The following is a 24103-nucleotide window of genomic DNA, read 5'->3' as shown; positions in this document are numbered from 1 at the left end:
AAAATGACTTCATTTTTAAATTCAGTTTTTTTATCTCAATGTAAATTATGTTCAAATGTAATTTTGAGCCCAGAATTTGGTGGAGAAGTTTCAGTAAAAATTGTATTAGTGACCAGTTTTATATTTGCCTCCCCTTCCTTCTTTCTTTTCTTTCTCTTTATTTTTTCCCCATTCCTGTGCCCCTCCTTCCTCCCCTTTCTTCATTTCTTTTGCTTTGTTTTTTTCACAGTGTCGTGATGTGAGAACCAGAGAGGTGGGAATCCAAGAAATTCATCACAAAGTCCGGCCATACCAGGCTAGTGTCTTCATTTTATAGAGAGATTACGTCCTGCTCGTTACTCTTTGTCAAGCCTGGGCCTGTACCTGCTTTTGTATCGTGCTGTGTTTAGTTGCTCTGTTGTGCCCGACTCTTGCGACCTCATGGACTGTAGCCCGCCAGGCTCCTCTGTCCATGGGGATTCTCCAGCAAGAATACTGGAGTGGGTTGCCATGCCCTCCTCCAGGGGCTCTTCCTAACCCAAGGATCAACCCCAGGTCTCCCGCATTGCAGACAGATTCTTTACTGTCTGAGCCACCAGGGAAGCCCAAGAAAACTAGAGTGGGTTGCCTATCCCTTCTCCAGGAGAACTTCCCGACCCAGGAATCTATTTGGGGTCTCCTGCATTGCAGGCAGATTGTTTACCAGCTGAGCTACCAAGGAAGCCCTATAGTTAGAACCAAAACCAAACTCTCAAAGTTAATAAAGAAACTAAGAGCAAAGAGTCACTGAGAATCAGGTCAAGCCAGCAAAGCCAGATATGAAGATCACTCAACACTAGAAGGGCAGGTTAGGAAGATGAGGTTGGAACTTCATTATGGATCAGTACTATGCAGCAGAACTTTCTGCACTGCTGGAAGTGTCCTGTCATCTGTGCCACCTAATACGGAGTCAGCTACCAGTCACATGTGACAGTTCAGCACTTGAAAGGTGGCTAGTGCAAGAAGAACTTACTTTTTAATTTTATTTAATGTCACAGTGCCAAAGAATTCAAATATAAATAGCCAAATGTGACTAGTGGCTACCTTCGGGTAAAGCTGAGTGTCACATGCTTGTCTCTGTGTTCAGTTATTGCCCGCTGGTGGTAATCAGGTGAAGAGATCACCCTCATCAACAGGGTTTCTATAAAACATATTTTTAATGAATTAACTTCTTTCCTGTAATGTCATCGTGTTAGCTATTTGCCAGATTTTTCTGTGGGGGTTCTCTTTCCTGTGGGAGCCTGTTTGAGAAAGGCTAGAAGAGATGAGATCTGCAGCTGATATTTGTCTTCTCAAAATGAATTGATGGTTTTCACATCTTGGACCTTTTAAAGAAAAAGTAGACCCTGGCACAGTTACTTCTTCTGCCAGATTCTGGTGCAGTCCAGTTACGCAGCAAACAAGAAGCTGAGGAGGCATGTCAGTGTCAATCTGATTGTTCACCCCACTGTGGGTCCTGTCTGCCCATTTTTGGAGTGCATCTGAGTGTGACTGTGCCCACATACGTAGCTTTCTCTGCCCGTCAATTGCTTAATATTTGTGCAGAGTACAAGGGCCACTTGAGCAGGATGCAAAAGTCAAAACGCCATCTAGAGTGCTAACACAAAAGCTTCCCCTAAAACCCCTCTCTGATGCTGTATTTTCTTTAACCTGTTAATCTCACAATTAGGCATACTGTTGGGTTGGCCAAGAAGTTTTTTGGGTTTCTCCATAACATCTTATGAAAAAAACCCAAATGTACTTTTCGGTCAACCCAATATTTTAAAGGTCCTGTGGGATGCTTTTTCTTAAAATCCCATCAAGGAATGAAACCAACACATTTTTCCCCCAAAAAGCAGGTTTTAGTGGAAGAGGTGAGGACTAAAAACCATTGAGCACCTGACTGTTCTGGGGCCCGGGGGGTGCTCCCAAGAACTACATACATGACATAACGTATAATTTTGCCTTAGAGACTATTCATAGTGGCTGAGAGATTTAAATCCATGGAAGTATTAACTGAGCCAAACCCTTTAAGAATCTTAAGGTTAATGAGGTTCATATATTTATAAAATGGTAAAACAGTTTTCTTCTTACATCATCTATAGACAAGGCACAAATTCTCATTTATAGTCAGTGCTATTGAGAGGAGAGAAGTAAAAAGAAACGTAATTTGTGGTTATTTATTCTCTATGCCTAATTATAGATATTAGTTTAAATGTATATAATTATAGAAATGTACTTTGTTCTCTAATTCTTTTATAAAAAAAGTTTTGTGTGGCTTTTTATTAAAACAGGTTGAATTGGTGAGAAGAGATTATGTTGCAAATGGAGGCTGGGAAACCTTCTTATCGTATGAAGACCCAGATCAGGACATCTTGATTGGCCTCCTGAGATTACGGAAGTGTTCAGAGGAGACATTCCGTTTCGAATTGGTTGGGGGTGTGTCCATAGTCCGAGAGCTGCACGTGTACGGAAGTGTGGTTCCCGTAAGCAGTCGGGATCCCACTAAATTTCAGCATCAGGTATCCTGGACTGCATTTCTGTTTGACTATGGTTAAGAAGTCTCTCAAAGGAGGAAAAGAGAAAAGGGATTGCAGGGGGGAGAGGGAGGGCAGAGAAGAAAAGGAAGAGGAAAGGAGAAAGGAAAGCATAGAAATAGAGGAACCAACATTACTGTTGTTCAGAGAGGTTTTCTCTTTAAATTGTAGCCCTTTGGGCATGAGGGAGGGGGAGGGAGAGACGAATTGAGACTCAATCAAGTGGAATATAATAATAGACTGAACCATAGGAAATTGCTATTTTTGAGAGTCAGAAATGATCTAATACCAGCAATTTTGTGTGATTCAACTAGTTTGGAATCGAAGGAAGATGATAATGTGAAAGAAAGCACTTATGAAATTTTAAAGCACTTTGTCAATGCAAGCTAAAAGATAGTGGCACACTATTCTACTCCCCCAAACAACCTAAATAAATAACCACTTTTTTTCACTTTCAGGAGAGCAAGTTAAAACTGCTAATGGTGGACCTAGCATTAAACCCCCAATCTATTGATGATTTAAGAATATTGCCTGGTTTCCAAAAGCCTTTTAGAAACTGAAAGGGTGACTAATAATACAAGATTAGATGCTCCAGACTTTCATCACCTGGAGATTGCCTAGAACTTGTTTAAAAAGCGACAGAAATTGACAGGCAATTCCTCCCTTGCTGTGACTAGATTACATCATCCGCAAAAATACCTTGGGATGGCTTTTGTTGCAGTTATTCCTAGTCTGCCACTGAGTACTTTTGGTATAATTGAATCATTTCTTTCCTTATGCCTATAAATGGGTTTTTGTCACTTTTAAAGAGTTTAGCAGCTACTAAATATCAGCCTTCTTGTTTTATGGACCCCTCTTAATGACTTCTCTCCTTCACAGTTCCCTAACCCCCTTTATTGCTTCTTTGTAGGGCTTTGGCATGCTGCTGATGGAGGAAGCAGAACGAATAGCCAGAGAAGAACATGGATCTGGGAAAATAGCTGTTATATCAGGTAACTGGGGGTAGGCATAGGGGGAGGGCAAAGTCCATGATTCATTCACATTGTTTACTTGGTACCACAATTAAAAGTATCTCAGGCTGTTGCAGGAAGGGGGACCCCTTCCAGGGCCCAAGAGTGGGCTTTTGTCTGACACTCGAAAATCAACTGTCCAAGGAGACACACATGCTGACAAAGCAAGAGACTTCACTGGGAACAGGCGCCCGGGTGGAGAGCAGAAGGGTAAGGAGCCCAGGAGGACTGCTCTGCCACATGGCTCAGTCTCGGCTTTTATGGTGATGGGATTGGTTTCCAGGTTGCCTCTGGCCTGTCGTTCTGACTCAGGGTTCTTCCTGGTGGTGCACGCATCGCTCAGCGTAGATGGATTCCAGCGAGAAGGATTCTGGGAGTTTGGTAGGACATATGAACTGGCGTCTCCACTCTCCTTTTGACCTTTCCCAAGTTCTTCCAGTTCATGGTAGTTTGTTATCTCTGCGTTCCTTATCAGGATCTCCTATTTAAGAGAACTCATGCAAGTGGTTACTATTCAGGCCTGGCCAGGGTGGGTGGTTTTAGTCAGTGGTTCCCCTAACAAGGCCTCTCTTGCCTCTGTTTATGATTATTATATTCAGAATTGGGCAGAGCCAAATAGGGAAAGACTGGTGGTGCTCTGGCACAAAGAAAATTCCTGTAAGCAGTCTGGCAGAATAGAGCTTGCAGACACTCTTTGGTGGCAAGATGAGTATTCTGTACCCTGTCTTCCTCATGGTCTCTCTTATCTCCTCATGCTCCCTTTCTTCATGGTACCCTCCTGTACCCTATCTCCTCATGGTCTCTTGTGCTTCGTTGCCCAGTTACTCTGTCTGGGAAAATGAAATTAGATGAATGAATCTAAGAAAATCATAAGTTAATGTGGTAATTGTGAGTATTGTTCAGAAAATTAAAATAGAACGTCGTTGCTAGTACAAGATGTTTCTAGACAGAGTTCCTTACTCCTTAAAAATTGTTTTCAATGACTTTGTTCCTGGGGAACAGATTTCTTCCCTTTTTTGGAAGCGTTCCCCTTAGCCTCACCTAGGACATCAGGTGATTGGGGGAAGTGGGCGTGAAAAGATAAGTCTGGTGTAAGTGGAATAAAAAATAACATGACTACACCCATTCACTTGTACTCTTCAGTGTCATACCCTTACAAAATTTGCTCTTCTCAATAAGCAGCTAACATGGTGAAAGCCCTGATCAAGATTCAGGTTACTTTTCCCTCCAGCATTATTAAATGAAACTTAAAAAAAAAAAAAATCAGTCGTTACCAATCAATAAATCAATACCTTTGCCCAGATTTTAATGATTACAGTTATGAAAATGTAATGACCCAGGCTCACTTAATCGATTATTTAATCTGGCTGTGGTTTTTGGCATTTTCCAGACAGATTAATAAAGCATTTTTTAACACTGCTAGCTCTCTCTATTTTTCTATGTTATCTTAAATATTTTTTATTGAAGTATAGGTGATTTACAATGTTGCGCTAATTTCTGCTGTACAGCAAAATGACTCCGTTATATACATACATAATTCTTTTTTATATTCTTTTCCATTATGGTTTATCCCAGGTTATTGAATAATGCCCTGTGCTATGCAGTAGGACCTTCCTAAATGTAACAGTTTACATCTACCAGCCCCACACTCCCAATCCATCCTCTACCTCCCGCCTTGGCAACCACAAGTCTGTTCTTTGTGTTTTTTCTGTTACCTTAAACCCTGTAAAGAGGTGGGAATTCAATGAAGCTCACCTGCTTGGTTGCCAGTATTTGTAATTAAAAAAGGTTTACTTCTCAATTGTTCAGCTTGTGGTTGACAAGAAGTCAACCTTCCCCAGTACCAGGAAAGGGCCAGACTGACTCAGAGCTCATTATACGTGTGCATCTGTGAATCACCTGAAATTTCAGCTGGCCTCTTTTGCCAGCAAACTGTCAGTGTTTTCAGTAGTACCGTGCTTTCCAAGCCTTAATGGGTTTGTGAATCATCTGGAGATCTTGTTGAAGTGCAGATTCTGACTCGTTGGGTCTGGGTTGGAGCCTGAAGGCCTAGGTGTCTAACTGGCTCCTGGTAGGACCATTCTGATTGTCTTCAGATCACACTTTGAGTAGCGAGGTTTTAGTATTCTCTTCCAAATGTAGTATTCTGTTTCAGATCAGTAAGGTAAAGGTATTCTGTGTGACCCTGGCAGTGCCTGCATTCCCTAAGTCTGACGTGCAGCTGTGTGATTTTCTGGTATCGTGGGAACCTGATGAATTTTAAAACTGAAGGGCATCTGTATTCTGTCACTTCTCTGCTTTAGTTAATTTGCCTTCATGCTGTCTCTCTCTTTTTTGAAATGTTATATGCAGAGAGGAGCGTCTGATTTGCCCAGGGACACATTCAGTTACCTGTAAGAACCTCAGTTTCTGTTTTTTGAACAGTGTCTTACTAAGTGGAAATCCGCATCTGTGCTCTTTCTAGGTTATTATTCTAATCTAAATAATAGCTCAATTTCAGATCATCTGCTTGTTGAACTTTTAAAATAGCAAGAAGAGACTTGCTAAAAATAACAGGGAAGAACCTTTCTCATTATTAGCTGTCACAGGTAGACTACTGGATTTCTGTACAGGGGTTTCTCATGGCCAGCAGGTTTTTACAGGAGCAGCCCTGGAAATGCGCTTTTGGTACTCAGGTGAGTCCTGTGGGAGGAAGTGGTACTTCCTGTCTCTGATCTATGAGCCCTCACCAGTGCCCTGTACTGAAGAATCCATCTAGGGCCTTGACTTTCTGTTTGACCCAAGATCTGATCCCCCTTCAGATGAAAACACTAAGAACATTTACTCTGTGTGTGATGCATTGTATTTCTCTAATTTAGTAACATGTTAGTGTTCTACTTGAGTTCCTGAATTAGACACCTGAGGTGTCCATTATTCAGAACTTCAAGGAGGGCAGATTTAAAGTGTTCTTGTTGGTTTTTAATCATAATGTGTTTCTTGGTTGGTTGTTTTCCTTCCCTTATTTGTTCAGTTGACTTTGGTCTTCCTGATTTAAGTACAATGCTGTGTGTGTGTGTTTTAATTAGTTTTTTGTAAAGAGTCAGTTATTCTCCGTAAGTGATCCTTAGAATGAAAACCTTATGGTAGTGCTGGTGCTTCGGTGCTGCATTTCTTCACAGTACTTCATTAGACGTGATGTGTAAGAAGAGACACTTGGGCCAGGACGTTGATTCTGTTCCTGCACTGACGGCAGCTCTCCTTGTGATCATCTTGAATAATGTTGCTCCAATCTCCATGGACCTTTATTTCTTTACTAAAAATAAGTGTGTTAGGTTATCATTTGCCATTCTAACAGTCTAGAAATCTGCCCCTTAAATAGCTTCATCTCTTTTAGTTCTCAACAAGATCAATTGTGTTTTTACTGATTTCATATTAAGTAGATTCTTTTATGAAACCATACCAGGAGACCCTTTAATTTCATGAGTAATTAGTCTCCTTCAATTTGGGCGTTTGATGATAGAAATGATGATAAAGTTTCCCGTAGGTCGCTAATCCTGTCTATGAAAGGAAGTGGATGCCTGTCCACTTTAGTCCCATCTGGCGATACTCTGTGATCTGTGTCCTACCTGGCTTGTTTGTTTTTCTTTTCCTGACCTTGCCCTTGATTTGTAAATCTATCCTTCTGGTCTGTAGGCTTTTGTGTAACTCATACACGGTGCTAGCCTAGATATTCTGTCCTGGCATAACTAGTCGCTTGAAGAAGGGAGAGACGGATCACTTATCATTCTGGTTACACTGACTGTGAGAGGCATGCATTTATGTAGAATTCTTTTAATTAAATTCTGATTCATTATGATTTCCCTTTATCTTGCCAGCAGATTGTTTCTGTTACTTGGATTTATAGTCTTCTGCCTCTGGACAATATGACTAACTACACAGTAGATCTGATTTGAATGACTAGTCAGAAAGATTCCATATATGCTGTTTTTCCATATTAAAACACAAATTGTTTTTTATTTGTTGTCTCAATATATTTTGTTTATAAAAGGTCCATGTTGTGTATTTTGCAGCTGATTTATAAAAGATTAACTTGATAGCTACATGAGAAAATTGAAAACCCGTTTATCAACATCAAATGAAACACTGTCTCAGAGTGTCTTTTTTTTTTTTTTTTTTTTTAATATTTATTTGGCTGTGCTGAGTCTTAGTTGCGGCACATGGGATCTTTGATCTTCCTTGTGGCATGTGGGATCTTTTTTTTTTTCCCCTAAGTTGGGGTATGTAGCTCTGGAATGTGGGATCTAGTTCCCTGACCAGGTATCAAATGTGGGCCCCCTACATTGGTAATGTGGAGTTTTAGCCCCTGGACCACCAGGGAAGTCCATCAGAGTGACTTTTAAGTTTATTCATTCTGCCTAAGTATATAAAATTGTCTTGGTAAACTGTGTGTTTTCAAATTAACCATCAACTCTGAATGTTAAATTAAAGCAATAATGAATTTCTTAACACCAGAATTGCTGCATTTCTGGAGTGTCTCCTGTGTGCAGGGGCCTAGGGCTGAGAGGGCAGATAGAAGAAGGAGGAGATGATGCCCTGCCTTTGAGGGATGTTCACGTGGACCAGAGCAGCTCACTCAGTCTTCACCCTGCAGCTTGTCCGTAACTGCAGAGGAAGACAGGTTTTTCCCTACCTAGACTATTTCTTAACTCAGGATTAGCTGCTTCAGCATGAGAAAATAATCTCTTTCTACATATAAAAATGGGTAAATCACTAGTATGAGAACAATCAGCTTATGAAATAATATGCAGGCAGGAAATAATAGTTTATTGCTGCTAAATACCCAAGCAATTAATTAGTCCCTATTAAGTTCAAGTGCTATAGTATCTTTCATCAACTTCCTCATATTGCTTCTGTCAACATTCATTTGTTTAAGATGAACAAATCGTATTTACTTAAAAGCCATGATGTTTATCTACTTGGATGATCAGTTTCTCTCCTTTAAAAATGTTACAATGGAGGGTCAATACTGCTCTCTCAGTTACAGCCCCCTGAGAACCTCCTGGCCTGCGAGCCTGCGAAAGCTCTCCTCCTGGCCAGCACAGGAGCTGAAGAGCACATTAAAAAAAATAAAATAAAATAAAAAATAAAAAAAATAAAAATGTTACAATGAAGCAGTTTTTTTCTCTTCCCTCTCTTATAGTGTCAAGTGCAGAGATTTATACTGTAGAACCTAACCATAACATTTGAAATGCCATCACTAATAATCACCATGGAAACTGGAGATCTCTGATGTCACACTGCCCGTACCATTTTTGAAAGGGCAAATATAACTGTCAGTAGCCACTATTTAAAAAGCCACTTAATACCGCCAACAAAATGACCTTTTTTCCTTTAGGCAGTTTTGGCTAGGTTTCAGATCCAATCGTATTCCTGTTTCATTTTGCCAGGCTAATTGCTATGCATCAAGACGGACGGCTATTCCCCAAGCTCCCCCCCACTACCTTCGTCACAAGCAGTATCCTATTTGTGTTCTTTCAAGTAGAAAATTAACATGGCCATTGGCCAAGAATTGCACCAGGCTGACGGATCAAACGATGATGAGAAATGAGGAAAATATCAGATTGTTTGATGACAGAAATCACTGAAGTCAGAGATCAATAGCCATTTTGTTTCAGCCTATTAAAAAGGCAAAGAAGAGGGCAGGGGAAGCGAGTTTAAATATAGGATGAGCAAACTGAGTTTCCGTGGGGATATGATTATTCTAGATCATGGAGCTCAGAGTCACATGACTCTAAAGGCATGTCTACAATCCCAACTAGTGAAAAACATCATTGTGCCTGAGACTTAGAGCCTCTGATATGGCTTTCTGGAACTGAAATGAATGGTCTTGTGCCCCAGAAACACTGATTAACAAGATAATATTTGGGCAAAAAGTAACAATTATTTTGTTTCATTGGCCAGTGTTCCAGGCTGCACATATCTCCCTCAGTTGGAAGTAAAGGTAGTTTTGTGCTTTGCATTATCATCTAGTTGAAAAAAAGGGCACATTTATAACTAGATCTGTCTGGTAATGGACTCATAATCTACTAAAATGCCTGGAAAAGCTTTTCCTCACTTTGGCTTACCTATTTTCTAATGGACGCAGGAAGCTTGCCAAAGGCAAACCAGTATGGGCCATGTGTGTTAATACAGGACTTCTCAGGAAGGAAGGGAAAAGACTGCTTCATCTTTTCTAACTTCATAATAATTTATCCCTTTACATTTTTTCATAAATCATTCCCTGTAAGTTGCTCAGTCGTGTCCAACTTTTTGCAACCCTGTGGACTTTAGGCCACCAGGCTTCTCTGCCCATGGAATTCTCCAGGCAAGAATACTGAAGTGGGATAGCCATTTCCTTCTCCAGGGGATCTTTCCAACCCAGGGATCAAACCAGGTCTTTTGCATTGCAGGCAGATTCTTTATCATCTGAGCCACCAGGGAAGTCCAAATTATTTCCTAATACTCCCTTAATGAAATGCACACCATTCAGTTCAGTTCAGTCATTCAGTCATGTCCAACTCTTTGCGACCCCATGAATCACAGCACACCAGTCCTCCCTGTCTATCACCAACTCCCAGAGTTCACTCAAACTCATGTCCATCGAGTCGGTGATGCCATCCAGCCATCTCATCCTCTGTCGTCCCCTTCTCCTCCTGCCCCCAGTCCCTCCCACCATCAGAGTCTTTTCCAATGAGTCAACTCTTTGCATGAGGTGGCCAAAGTACTGGAGTTTCAGCTTTAGCATCAGTCCTTCCAAAGAACACCCAGGACTGATCTCCTTTAGGATGGACTTGTTGGATCTCCTTGCAGTCCAAGGGACTCTCAAGAGTCTTCTCCAACACCACAGTTCAAAAGCATCAGTTCTTCTGCACTCAGCTGTCTTCACAGTCCAACTCTCACACCCATACATGACCACAGGAAAAACCATAGCCTTGACTAGATGGATCTTTGTTGGCAAAGTAATATCTCTGCTTTTGAATATGCTATCTAGGTTGGTCATAACTTTCCTTCCAAGGAGTAAGCGTCTTTTAATTTCATGGCTGCAGTCATCATTTGCAGTGATTTTGGAGCCCAAAAAATAAAGTCTGACACTGTTTCCACTGTTTCCCCATCTATTTCCCATGAAGTGATGGGACCAGATGCCATGATCTTCATTTTCTGAATGTTGAGCTTTAAGCCAACTTTTCACACTCCTCTTTCACTTTCATCAAGAGGCTTTTTAGTTCCTCTTCACTTTCTGCCATAAGGATGGTGTCATCTGCGTATCTGAGGTTATTGATATTTCTCCCGGCAGTCTTGATTCCAGCTTGTGCTTCTCCCAGCCCAGCATTTCTCATGATGTACTCTGCAGAGAAGTTAAATAAGCAGGGTGACAATATACAGCCTTGACGTACTGCTTTTCCTATTTGGAACCAGTCTGTTGTTCCATGTCCAGTTCTTTTTTTTTTTGTAAAAATCGGCGGGGGCGGCGGCGGCTGCAGCGGCCGAGTCAGGGACGCATCATGCGGCCGCGTTCATGGCCGGGCCACGGCGGGCCCGCCGGGCCGATAGGAGGGGGTCGACTGCCCAGGGGTACACGAGACCCGGAGGCCGGCCCGGGAAGCTCGGAGGCTCCTCCATGTCCAGTTCTAACTGTTGCTTCCTGACCTGCATATAGGTTTCTCAAGAGGCAGGTCAGGTGGTCTGGTATTCCCATCTCTTTCAGAATTTTCTACAGTTTGTTGTGATCCACACAGTCAAAGGCTTTGGCATAGTCAATAAAGCAGAAATAGATGTTTTTCTGGAACTCTCTTGCTTTTTCCATGATCCAGCGGATGTTGGCAATTTGATCTAGGTTCTATATATTCCTCTTTCTCATTCATTTTGTGACGTTAACAGTGATCATACATAATCCTTTTTTGGTGCATGTTCCAGTGGGATTGTGCTGTGGTGGTGAATACCTTTCTTTTCAGAAACAACAGGTACAACATAAAATACTGCTTTACTACAAAAACTTGATTAATTTCAGCATCATTATTAGCCAGACTAGCATTGATGACAGAATACTCTCTTGCTTGATACCACATTAGCTAAATGCTTTCTCAGTGGTGTCTGTTTCGCAGCTGGACTATGGAGGCATTGTCACATAGCTCACTTCAGGACTCTTTATTCCTTGACTTGATGTTTATTTGTTTATTCATCTATTCATTTATAGATGAATCAGTACCAGTTATACAGTATATCGTACATCAAGTGCATTGGACCTGTCCCACAGTTGGTATCACATGACTATATTAATTAATGTTTTTTCAAATATTCCCAAATAGGCCACTAGTCAGTTTCCACTGTTTGGAACTTGCAGGCCACTGAATTTTTGGTGAAGTTTCCTAGGCAGGGGCACTTTCCAGCTGGTGCTGTAGGTAAAGAACCTGCCTCCCAGTGAAGGAGACATAAGACACCTGGGTCCAGTCCCTGGGTCGGGAAGACCCCCTGGAGAAGGGAATGGCAACCCACCCCAGTATTCTAGCCTGCAGAATCCCATGGACAGAGGAGCCTGGCAGTCCATAGGGTTTCACAGAGTCGGACACAACTGAAGCAACTTGGCACGCCAGCACCTTGGTCCATGTGTAGTAGGATCACAAGTTCCTGGGCAGAAGCTGGTGATGCCAGGAGAGATGCCAGCATGGGAGCAACAGGATGTGGCAAGTTGCTATTGCTCTTCCCAGGCCCATGCTGTTGAGTCTTGTGTCGCCAAAACGCGTGCCTGAAAGTCTGGCAAGATCACCTTGCTAATTTAGTTGACACACGTACGTGTGTCGACTTTTCCTCCCCATTCTTGTTCCTCTTTGTTTATGGATATTGGGAATGAGAGTGGTATACTCTGCTCCGGTAGAAGAACAGAGTTAGAGTGCATGGTCCCTAAGAACATGCCTGAGCAGTCTAGGAGCTTTGATACAAAGGTTTGCTTTTTTGTTACATGCTTCACAGGCTTTTTTCTGAGGAAGGACACCTTCCGAAGTCTAGCCTGCAATGGTCACCATCTGCTGTCTGTCACAAAGGCTCTTTTATGGTTTGTTGCAGTGTTAACTCCTTATCACTGTAACATTCGTGTGATTAGTACTGTTCTTTTCTCCGAGTGTTTGACATTGCTCTAACCCATTCAGTTTGATAAAGCTCTTCTCTTTGAGATCAATTAGAGGCAGGGATTTGGCAAATTCTTGCCGGTTGGGTGAGCAGATAACTAAATAATGCTGGAAAATACTGATGCTGCCTTTTTTAGCGGCAGCCAAGATACTGATATTATGGAGCCTTTTAGCTGGGACGTTTCTGATTCCAACAGGACATTGTTGTTGTTTTCCAGTCAGTAAGTCATGTCCAACTCCATGTGACCTCACAGACTGCAGCCTACCAGTCTCCTTTGTCCTCCAGGAGATGTGCTCAAATTCATGTCCACTGAGTCTGTGATACTGTCTAACCACCTCATCCTCTTCTTTGTTGTTTTCAGTCACTAAGTCATGTCCAACTCTTTGCAACCCTGTGGACTGCAGCACAGCAGGCTTCCCTGACCTTTACCATCTCCCGGAGTTGGCTCAAACTCAGGTCCATTGAGTCAGTGACGCCATCCAACCATCTTGCCCTCTGTTGTCCCCTTCTCCTCCTGCCCTCAGTCTTTCCCAGCATCAGGGTCTTTTCCAGTGAGTTGGCTCTTCGCATCAGGTGGCCAAAGTATTGGCGCTTCAGCTTTAGCACCATGCCTTCGAATGAATATTCAGCATTAATTTCCTTTAGGGTTGACTGGTTTGATCTCCTTGCAGTCCAATGGACTCTTAAGAGTCTTCTCCAGCCCCACAGTTCGAAAGCATCAATTCTTCGGCACTCAGCCTTCTTTATGGTCCAACACTCACATCCATACATGACCACTGGAAAAACCATAGCTTTGACTATACAGACCTTTGTCAGCAAAGTGATGTCTCTGCTTTTTAATAAACTATCTAGGTTTGTCATAGCTTTTCTTCCAAGGAGGAAGCATCTTCTAATTTCATGGTTACGGTCACCATCCACAGATTTTGGAGCCCAAGAAAATGAAATCTGACACTGTTTCCACTTTTTCCCTATCTATTTACCATGAAGTGATGGGACTGGATGCCATGATCTTCATTTTTTGAATGTTGAGTTTTAAGTCAGCTTTTTCACCCTCCTCTTTTACCTTCATTAAGAGGCTCATTAGTTCCTCTTCACTTTCTAACTGTTGCTTCTTGCCCTGTATACAGGTTTCTCAGGAGGTGGGTAAGGTGGTCTGGTGTTCCCATCTCTTTAAGAATATTCCACAGTTTGTTGTGATGCACAAAGACTTTAGCGTAGTCAATGAACCAGAAGTAGATTTTTTTTGGAAATCAGTTGCTTTTTCTATGATTCAGCAGATATTGGCAATTTGATCTCTGTTTCCTCTGCCTTTTCTAAATTCAGGTCAAACATCTGGAAGTTCTCGGTTCACGTACTGGATGAAGCCTAGCTTGAAGGATTTTGAGCATAATCTTGCTGGCATATGAAATGATTGCGATTGTATGGTAATTTGAACATTCTTCAGCATTGCCTTTCTTTGGGATTGGAATGAAAACTGACCTTTTCCAGTCCTGTGGCCACTGCTGAGTATTCCAAATTTGCTGGCATATTGAGTGCAGCACTTTCACAGCATCAAAATTTAGGATTTGAAATAGCTCAACTGGAATTCCATCATCTCCACTAGCCTTGTTGGTAGGAATGCTTTCTAAGGCCTACTCAACTTCACACTCCAGGTTGTCTGGCTCTAGGTGAGTGACCACACCATCATGGTTATCTGGGTCATTAAGACCTGTTTTGTACAGTTCTTCTGTGTATTCTTGCCATCTCTTCTTAATATCTTCTGCTTTTGTTAGGTTCATACCATTTCTGTCCTTTATTGTGCCCATCTTTGCATGCAATGTTCCCTTGCTGCTACTGCTGCTAAGTCACTTCAGTTGTGTCCAACTCTGTGCGACCCCATAGATGGCAGCCCATCAGGCTTCCCCATCCCTGGGATTCTCCAGGCAAGAACACTGGAGTGGGTTGCCATTTCCTTCTCCAATGCATGAAAGTGAAAAGTGAAAGTGAAGCTGCTCAGTTGTGTCCTACTCTAGCGACCCTATGGACTGCAGCCTACCAGGCTCCTCCGTCCATGGGATTTTCTAGGCAAAAGTACTGGAGTGGGGTGCCATTGCCTTCTCCGAATGTTCCCTTGGTATCTCTAATTTTCTTGAAGAGATCTCTAGTTTTTCCCATTCTATTGTTTTCCTCTATTTCTTTGCATTGTTCACTTTAGAAAGCTGTCTTATCCCTCCTTGCTATTCTCTGGAACTCTGCATTCAACTCAGTATATCTTTCCCTTTCTCCTTTGCCTTTCACTTCTCTTCTTTTCTCAGCTATTTGTAAAGCCTCCTCAGATGACCACTTTGCCTTCTTGTGTTTCTTTCTTGGAAATGGTTTTAGTTACCGCCTCCTATACAACATTATGAACCTCTCTCCATAGTTCTTCAGGCACTCTATCATATCTAATCCCTTGAATCTATTTGTCACTTCCACTGTATAATCATAAGGGATTTAATTTAGGTCATACCTGAATGGCCTAGTGGTTTTCCCTACTTTCTTCAATTTAAGTCTGAATTTTGCAATAAGGAATTCATGATCTGAGCCACAGTTCCTGGTCTTGTTTCTGCTGACTATATAAAGCTTCTCCATCTTTGGCTGCAAAGAATATTATCAATCTGATTTCAGTATTAACCATCTGGTGATGTCCACATATAGAGTCATTTCTTGTGTTTTTGGAAGAAGGTTTTACCTCTGACCAGTGCATTCTCTTGGCAAAACTCCATTAGTCTTTGCCCTGCTTCATTCTGTACTCTAAGACCAAACTTGCCTGTTACTCCAGGTATCTCTTGACTTCCTACTTTTGCATCCAGTCCCTTATGATGAAAAGGACATCTTTCTTTGGTGTTAGTTCTAGAAGGTCTTATAAATCTTCATAGAATCATTCATCTTTGGCATTAGTGGTTGGGGCATAGACTTGGATTATTGTGATATTGAATGATTTGCCTTGGAAGCGAACCATTTTGGACTGTTTTATTGCTTATGAGGGCTACTCCATTTCTTCTAAAGGAAGTAGATATAATGGTCATCTGAATTAAATTCTCCCATTCCATCCATTTTAGTTCACTGATTCCTAAAATGTCAATGTAAACTCCAGTTTACCTTGATTCATATACCTAACATCCCAGATTCCTATGCAATATTGTTCTTTACAGCATCGGACTTTACTACCATCAGCAGACACATCCAGAACTGGACATCATTTCCACTTTGCCTCAGACTCTTCATTCTTTCTCAGGCTATCTCTCTGCTCTTCCCCAGTAACATATTGGACACCTACCAACCTGGGGAGGCACTTATCTTTCAGTGTCATAGCTTTTTGCCTTTTCATACTGTTCATGGCGTTCTCAGGGCAAGAATATTGAAGTGGTTTGCCATTCTCTTCTCCAGTGGACCACGTTTTGTTAGGGACAGACGTGCAGGGACATGCCCTTTGGCCACTCCACGTAGCTGGAGGATATGCCTGGTGCCCTGGTTGTCCCACTGCTGGTCTTCGTTGAGCGTGTAAACCTTCACTGGCTGTCGGGTGTCAGTCAGCATGCGGCACAAAGTCAAGGCACACGAGCCTGGCTTAAACTGTTGTCTAACCAATGGCTCACATTTTCAAGACATTAGGTGATGGATTTAGATTTTAGCTTGTGGTCACAGGATAATGTTTGCTTATGTACCTCACTACCTCCTGAAGCATCCACTTACTCAGTTTGTCCATTTGGTAAAGGACTCACTGATGTTTGGTACACCAGTCAGAAGCACCAGATTTATTCCCCGTGTGGTCTGTTAGCTCTTACTGCAAATCCTAATAATTAGTAGTTGTCATTTATTACAGAGGAACACATCACCCCAAAATTTAGTGACTTAAAACAACCATTTTATTTGTTCAGTGATCCTGTGGGTCAGAAATTCAGCAGGGCATAGAGAAGATGGCTTGTCTCTGTTCCATGATGTCGAGGGCCTCAGCTGCAGTGCCTTAAATGGTTGGCAGCTGCTGGGGTGACGCATCTGGAGTCTCTTCTAGGCGGCAGCGAGTGTGCGCGACTGAGACTGTCAACGTGAACACCTTGGTTCTTCTCCACATGCTTGAGCTTCTCCTGGCATGAAGGCTGGCCTCTAAGATGCTTATAAGTTGTAGAACATCTTATCTGCATTATTTATGGCTGTGTAATTTTTTAAAAAACCACAGATGTTAGTAACTGAAAACAACAGTTATTTCATAGTCTTCATAGGTCAGGAATCTAGAAGGAGTCTAGCTGGGTGCCTCTGGCCCAGAGCATCTCATAAAGCTGCAGTTAGGGTGTCAGCCAGGGCTGTAATTTCAAAGATTCAACTGGGGTTGAAGGGTCCACTTCCAAGTTCGCTGTGTGGTCTTTGGCAGACTTCAGTTCCTCACCGGCTGCTGGTCTCAGGGCCAGTGTTCCTCCTTAGGGCGACCATCTCTTTAGGGCTGCTCATCACGTGGCCGCCTGCTTCCCCCAGCAGAGTGATCACAGAGACAGAGCCCCTTTGAGATGGAAGCCCTAGTCTTAATAACCTGGTCTCAGAAGAGAGCCAGTGTGTCCACCCCACCTTCAAAGAGAAGAGGTCATTTTATTTTTTTATTACTTATTTATTTATTTATTGGCTGCGCTGGGTCTTTGTTGCCGCACCGGCTTTTGTCTACTTGCGGTGAGCTGGGGCTACTCTGTAGTTGTCGTGTTCAGGCCTCTCATCGTGGTTGCTCCTCTTATTGTGGGGCACAGGCTCTCAGCGTGCAGGCTTCAGTAGTAGCAGCATGTGGGATCTCCCCGGATCAGGGATCAAACCTGTGTCTCTGGCATTGGCAGGCCGATTCTTTACCACTGAGCCACCAGGGAAGTCCTGAGGGTCACTTTACCTGCCACGATGTGGCTTCTGCCCCATTCTGTTGGTTAAGTCATTGGGCCAGCCCAGATTTAAAGGGAAAAGGAAAAAAATTCCACTTCTCAAAAAGACAGGATCTGGTAGTGGCTATCTTTGGATACTAAGTGATCAAATACATTTTTATTAACTTGTGATTAATAGGCATCCAGTCCCTTTCCACAGGAAACTTCATTTAGCCTTCTCCCAGGATGGACTCTCTTTGGGCATGCCTGGATTCAAAGGTTCTAGTCCTAATCCTGATATCCAGATTTTCATACAGCCATCGAGGCAGCACAGTTACACCTAACTCGGTCCTAAGCAGAATCTGGCAGGCAGGCCCCACAGGCCACACCTGCAGCTGACCTCTGTCTGCCATCTCTTCCATGAGGATATTCCTCTGTTTCCCCGTACAGGCCTGTCTAAAGATCTATGATGTTGACCTTTTATGTCTTCCTCCTGCTGCTACTGCTGCTAAGTCACTTCAGTCGTGTCTGACTCTGTGCAACCCCATAGACAGCAGTCCACCAGGCTCCCCCGTCCCTGGGATTCTCCAGGCAAGAACACTGGAGTGGATTGCCATTTCCTTCTCCAACGCGTGAAAGTGAAGTCACTCAGTCGGGTCCGACTCTAACGACCCCATGGACTGCAGCCCACCAGGCTCCTCTGTCCACGGGATTCTCCAGGCAAGAGTACTGGAGTGGGGTGCCATTGCCTTCTCCGACGTCTTCCTCCTGGGTTATGGAATATAAAAGACCAGTTTTGGACCAAGGGTGCCTGCTTTGAGATTGGACCCTAATCCACATTCCTTCCTCCCCATTAAAAATTGAAGATAGTTAATGCACCTTAAAGTCTCCTCTCCCCCCACGTTTGGGAAAGTAGTAAATTATGTATACTAACATAAAATTTGCCGTTATAACCATTTTAAAGTATAGGGTTCAGTGGCATTAGTTACATTCATGGTGTTGGGCAACCATCATCCCTATTTTCAAAACGTTTTCATCACTCCAGGCAGAAACGCTGCACTTATTAGGCAGCAATTTCCAATTCCCCCATCTCCCAAGCCCCTGGTAAGTTCTAATCTACTTTCTGTCTCTATGAAATGGAATCATACAACATATGTCCTTTCGTGTCTGGCTTATTTCACTTAGCATAATGTCTTCAAGGTTCAGCCATGCTGCGCGCACACACACACACACACACACACACACACACTTGCACTTTGGGGCTGTCTCCATCTTTTGGCTGTTGTCAGTGATGTTGCTATCACATCAATATATGAATATCTGTTTGAGTCTCTGCTTTCAGTTCCTTTGCGTCTGTATCCAGAAGTAAGGTTGCTGGGCTACTGGTGCTTCTGTTTAACTTTCTGAGGAATCGCCCCGTTGCTTCCTCCTGCTGCTGCATATCATTTGATTTTCCCATCAACCGTGCACAAGGGTTGTATTTTCTCCACATCCTTGTCTGTACTTATCTTCCTTTTATTTTTATAACCATCCTAATGAGTGAGAAGTGACGTTGTACCATGGCTTTGACTTACATTTCCTCAATGACTAAACTGACGTTGGACATCTTTTTGTGTGCTTCTTTGTGTGTTTCTTTTTTAAAAAAGAGTCTGTTCAAGTCCTTTGCTCATTTTGGATTAGGGTCATTGTCTTTTTGCCGATGAGCTGTAAGAATTTTTAATATTTGCTGGCTACTAGACTCTAAAATGATCTGTGATTTACAAATATTTTCTCCCATAGGTATTCATAAAGATAGTGGTCTGTAGTTTTCTTTGTAGGGTTTGCCTGGCTTTGATATCATGGTTTTGTTAGCCTCACAGAATGAGTTAGGAAGTGTCCCTCTTCATTTTTTTGGATTTGTTTGGGAAGGATTGGTGTTAATTTTTGGTGTTAACACACTAGGTTATCCAGTGTGTTGGCGTACATACATATTGTTATCATACTCTCATAATTCTTTTTCTTACCGTAAAGTCAGTAGTAATGTTTCCTCTTTCATTTCTAATTTTAGCGATTTGAGTCTTTTTTTTTCTTTGTACTTTCTTCCCCATACTTTGTATGATTTCAGTCTTTTTTTAAAATGTATTAGTACTTGTTTTATGGTCTGATAACATGATCTAACTTGAAAAATGTTCCATATCCACCATGGAAAATGTCTATTCCACTGTTGCTGGGTGATGTGTTCTGTTAGGTGTCACTGGTTTAAAGTGTTGTTCAAGTCCTCCATTACTGAAAATGTGTACTGAAGACTCCAACTCTTAGTGCAGAACTAAGTCTCCTTTCAGGTCTGTCCATTTTGCCTCAGATACTCTGGGACTCTGTTGTTAGGTGTGTTTATATTTTTATCAATTTGTGACTATAGCCTGGTGGACCATACTCTATGGGGTTGCAAAGAGTCGGACACGACTTAAGCAACTTAGCACAACTATGTCACTTAGCATAATGTCCTCAAGGTTCATCTATGTGGTTGAAATGGTGTATAGGTAGCTTTCTTCCTTTCTTAGGACTGAAATATATTTCAGTGTGTGATTTTTTTTTTTTAACCCATTACCCATTGACAGACACTTAAGTCATTTCCATATCTTGGCTCTTTGAATAATGCTACCAATAAATATGGGTGTGCACATATCTCTTCAACAGCCTGTTTTTATTTCTTTGGGGTATATATCCAAGTATGGAGTTTGCTGGATAATATGGTAATTCTAAATTTGGGAGGAACCTCCTTGTGGTTTTCTGTAAGTGGCTATACCGACTTCCACTTCAATAGTGGTATATATAAACCCTCCTCTTTTCTTGGTATCCTCACCAGCACATGTTATCTTTTGTCATCTTGGTGGTGGTCATGAGGCTTTGACTTGCATTTCCATGGTGGTTGGTGGTGGTGAACACCTTTTCATTTACTTATTGACCTTTTGGATGTCATCCTTGGAAAAAAGGATGTTTCTTTAGTTCTTCTGCCCATTTTTAAAATCAGATTGTTATCTGTTTTCAGCTTGTGTGAGTTTTGATATATTTTGGATAAGAACCCCTTATCCAATATGTGGTTTGCAGATACTTCCGTTCTGTAGCTTGCCTTTTCTTTTTGCCAGTTATTTCTTCCGCAGTGGAGGCTTTTTAGTTTGATGCAGTCCCATATGTTGGCTTTTGCTTTAGTTGGCTGTGTTCTTTGCCTGTGGTTCCCTTATCTCCTTGAAGGTAATTAATAGTTGACTTTGCCTAGTAATTCGTGTCTAAGGTACCTCACGCATAGTTTCTGTCAGCTTCTCTTCTTCTTGTGAATGAGCCTTCCTCTCCTGTCTTTAGTAGTGAAAAAGTGAAAGTTGCTCAGTTGTGTCCAACTCTTTGGGACCCCATGGACTATACAGTCCATTGAATTCTCCAGGCCACAATACTGGAGTGGGTAGCCTTTCCCTTCTCCAGCGGATCTTTCCAACCCAGGGATCAAACCCAGGTCTCCTGCATTGCAGGCGGATTCTTTACCAGCTAAGCCACAAGAGAAGTCTTTGGTATGCTTTTTAGAACCACACACACTCAAGAATAATAAAAGTCAGATTCTCTCCTTCCTCAGGGATTGCCCTTGAGGGCTGAGTCATCCATTTGTATTTTTTTCAAACTGTTTTTGCAAATTCAGTATTCTTTGTTGCATGTGGTCACTGAAATTTCTGTTTCATTATCTCTGCAGTGGGCCTGTCACCTGATAGGGATTTCCTTAAAATGTCTGGACCTTAAAAAGACAGGTACTGGATTTGTACCAGTACCTACTGTAAGATCTTCAAATCTTAAACAGATACTGCTACTGTCCACTCGCTCCAGCTGGCCACTGGAGGGTGGTAGGTGGTTCTCTCTGCTGCCCTCCTACCAAATTCAGCAGCTTCTCGCTTCATCAAGCACCCCCCTGGTTGCTGTAAGTACCTTATCAGGTTCTGGTGTCCCCAGAACCAAAAACCAAATAGTTGGCTTTAAGTGTTTTTCCAGCTACTGGTTATTTCAGTAGAGGGACTAAATTAGAGAATTTTCTACTCTACCATTTTCCTTCTTAAAATCTACCTTTTTTAAAAAAGACTATAAATAGAAAGGATCCTTCTTCCTACCTGGTCTTTAACATGGCAGTCTTTAACTTCTGCAGAAACACACTGATGATCTGGGTCATGAACAAAGTAGTGGGAAGGATCTGTGACCTAGCAGACTTTCTGTGCTGGTGGGAACAGAGCCACTGACTTGAACTGGATGATTGTAGGCCCTCCTGTGAAGTCATCAGACTCCCTGTGAAGAATAAACCCAAGAGCAATGGGATAACCCTCCAGCATCACCCTATTTTTAGTTACCACAGTAGCTTCTGTTTAGTCTCTACACCTGCTTTATAAGTTCCCTTGTTTTATTCTTTGTTCATTTTTACTTTGTTATTTTGGTATAGTCATTTCAAAACAGGGGAACATTTAGGTTGCTGGGTAACCGATTGAATCTCCTCTCCTAGGATACTCTCTGTATGTATATATTCCAAGATACTCTCTGATGGAGAATAAATGTGCTGTGTTAATGACTTGTGATAACCAGCTACTTTGAAGAGCTAAGATTATATGTGGGTAACCTACTAAGAGTTTCTTTTTAACAGAACAGGGAAAAAAAATTATCTTTGAAAGATGCAGGGTCATTGAGTTAATTGGCTCCTTTTCAGCCAAAAGAAAAACGTTTTCAAGCAAAAAAGGAAAGGTTCAAAAGAAAAACCTCTCCCCAACTATGATATCAGTGTGTATTGTTGAAGAGCGAAATATCACCATCCTGCTAAGAGATCAATGAGATGTAATAAAATCTCCTTTCAGTAGCAAGTAAATGAAACTAATGAATACATTTTCCTTGCATTAATGGTGCTAGTCATATATCAAGCACTCGATAAATGGTTGATTAATTGAACCCAAAAGCAATTAAAAGTTTTTTGGGTTTGTTTTTATTTCACTGATTTTTTTTTTTTTCAAATTAAGTGATCATGAATCATTATCTCAATCTTTTCTATATAATCAGGAAAATCAGAAATTTGAGTATCAATGGATAGATTGAGCATATTTTCTCACTTTTTCCAACTTTGGCTCTAGGAATATGATGTGGGCTCAATTTTAATTCAGTAAAACACAAAACTAGCTGTGAAACACAGCCCCATGTAGTAAAAAGACAAGGTAGTAAAAAAAACAAAAGTAGTGTCAAAGAGCAGGAAAGAACTTCCAGGTTTCTAATTAATTCTCTTTCTTCAAACATGAAAATATCTACATTATTCAGTTCAGTCGCTCAGTCATTTCCAACTCTTTGTGACCCCATGGACTACAGCATGCCAGGCTTTCCTGTCCATCACCAACTCCCAGAGCTTACTCAAACTCATGTCCATCGACTTGGTGATGCCATCCAACCGTCTCATTCTCTGTTGTTCCCTTCTCCTGCCTTCAGTCTTTCCCAGCATCAGGGTTTTTCCAATGAGTCAGTTTTTCACATCGGGTGGCCAAAATATTGGAGTTTCGGCTTCAGCATCAGTCCTTCCAATGAATATTAAGGGCTGATTTCCTTTAGGATTGACTGGTTTGATCTCCTTGAAGTCCAAGGGACTCTCAAGAGTCTTCAACACCACAGTTCAAAAGCATCAGTTCTTCGGTGCTCAGCTTTCTTTATGGTCCAACTCTCACATCCATACATGACTACTGGAAAAACCGTAGCTTTGGCTAGACAGATCTTTGTTGGTCAAGTAATGTCTCTGCTTTTTAATATGCTATCTAGGCTGGTCATAGCCTTTCTTCCAAGGAGCAAGCGTCTTTTAATTTCATGGCTGAAGTCACCATCTGCAGTGATTTTGGAGGCCTAAAAAATAAAGTCTGTTACTGTTTCCAGTGTTTCCCCATCTATTTCCCATGAAATGATGGGACCGAATGCCATGATCTTCATTTTCTGAATGTTGAGCTTCAATCCAACGTTTTCACTCTTCTCTTTCACTTTCATTAAGAGGCTCTTTAGTCCTTCTTAGCTTTCTGCCATAAGAGTGGTGTCATCTGCATATCTGAAGTTATTGATATTTCTCCTGGCAGTCTTGATTCCAGCTTGAGCTTCATCCAGCCCAGCATTTCTCATGATGTACTCTGCATATAAGTTAAATAAGCAGGATGACAATATATAGCCTTTACGTACTCCTTTCTCGATTTAGAACCAGTCTGTTGTTCCATGTACAGCTGTAACTGTTGCTTGTTGACCTGCATACAGATTTCTCAGGAGGCAGGTCAGGTGGTCTGGTATTGGCATCACTTTAAGAATTTTCCACAGTTTGCTGTGATCTACACAGTTAAAGGCTTTGGCATAGTCAATAAAGCAGATGTTTTTCTGGAGCTTTCTTGCTTTTTTGATGATCCAACAGATGTTGGCAATTTGATCTCTGGTTCCTCTGCCTTTTCTAAATCCAGCTTGAACATCTGGAAGTTCTTGGTTCATGTACTATTGAAGCCTGGCTTGGAGAATTTTGAGCATTACTTTGCTAGCATGTGAGATGAGTGCA

The 24103-nt window shown here is 41.9% G+C and overlaps 1 protein-coding gene across 2 annotated transcripts in view; it reads left to right on the top strand.

Annotated features, from left to right (window-relative positions):
- ELP3 (elongator acetyltransferase complex subunit 3) overlaps positions 1 to 24103 on the top strand; it is a 143069-nt gene that overhangs the window by 99729 nt on the left and 19237 nt on the right. For both annotated transcript variants that reach the window (XM_061425061.1, XM_061425062.1), the window contains exons 12-14: positions 230 to 295; positions 2292 to 2519; positions 3445 to 3526. In XM_061425061.1, coding sequence (XP_061281045.1) covers positions 230 to 295; positions 2292 to 2519; positions 3445 to 3526 — 376 coding nt within the window. The remainder of the gene's footprint in view (positions 1 to 229; positions 296 to 2291; positions 2520 to 3444; positions 3527 to 24103) is intronic.

The sequence above is a fragment of the Bos javanicus genome, chromosome 8 (genome assembly GCF_032452875.1).
Source record: "Bos javanicus breed banteng chromosome 8, ARS-OSU_banteng_1.0, whole genome shotgun sequence".
Taxonomy (NCBI): Eukaryota; Metazoa; Chordata; class Mammalia; order Artiodactyla; family Bovidae; genus Bos; species Bos javanicus.
This window is presented reverse-complemented; position numbering and strand designations above follow the sequence as displayed.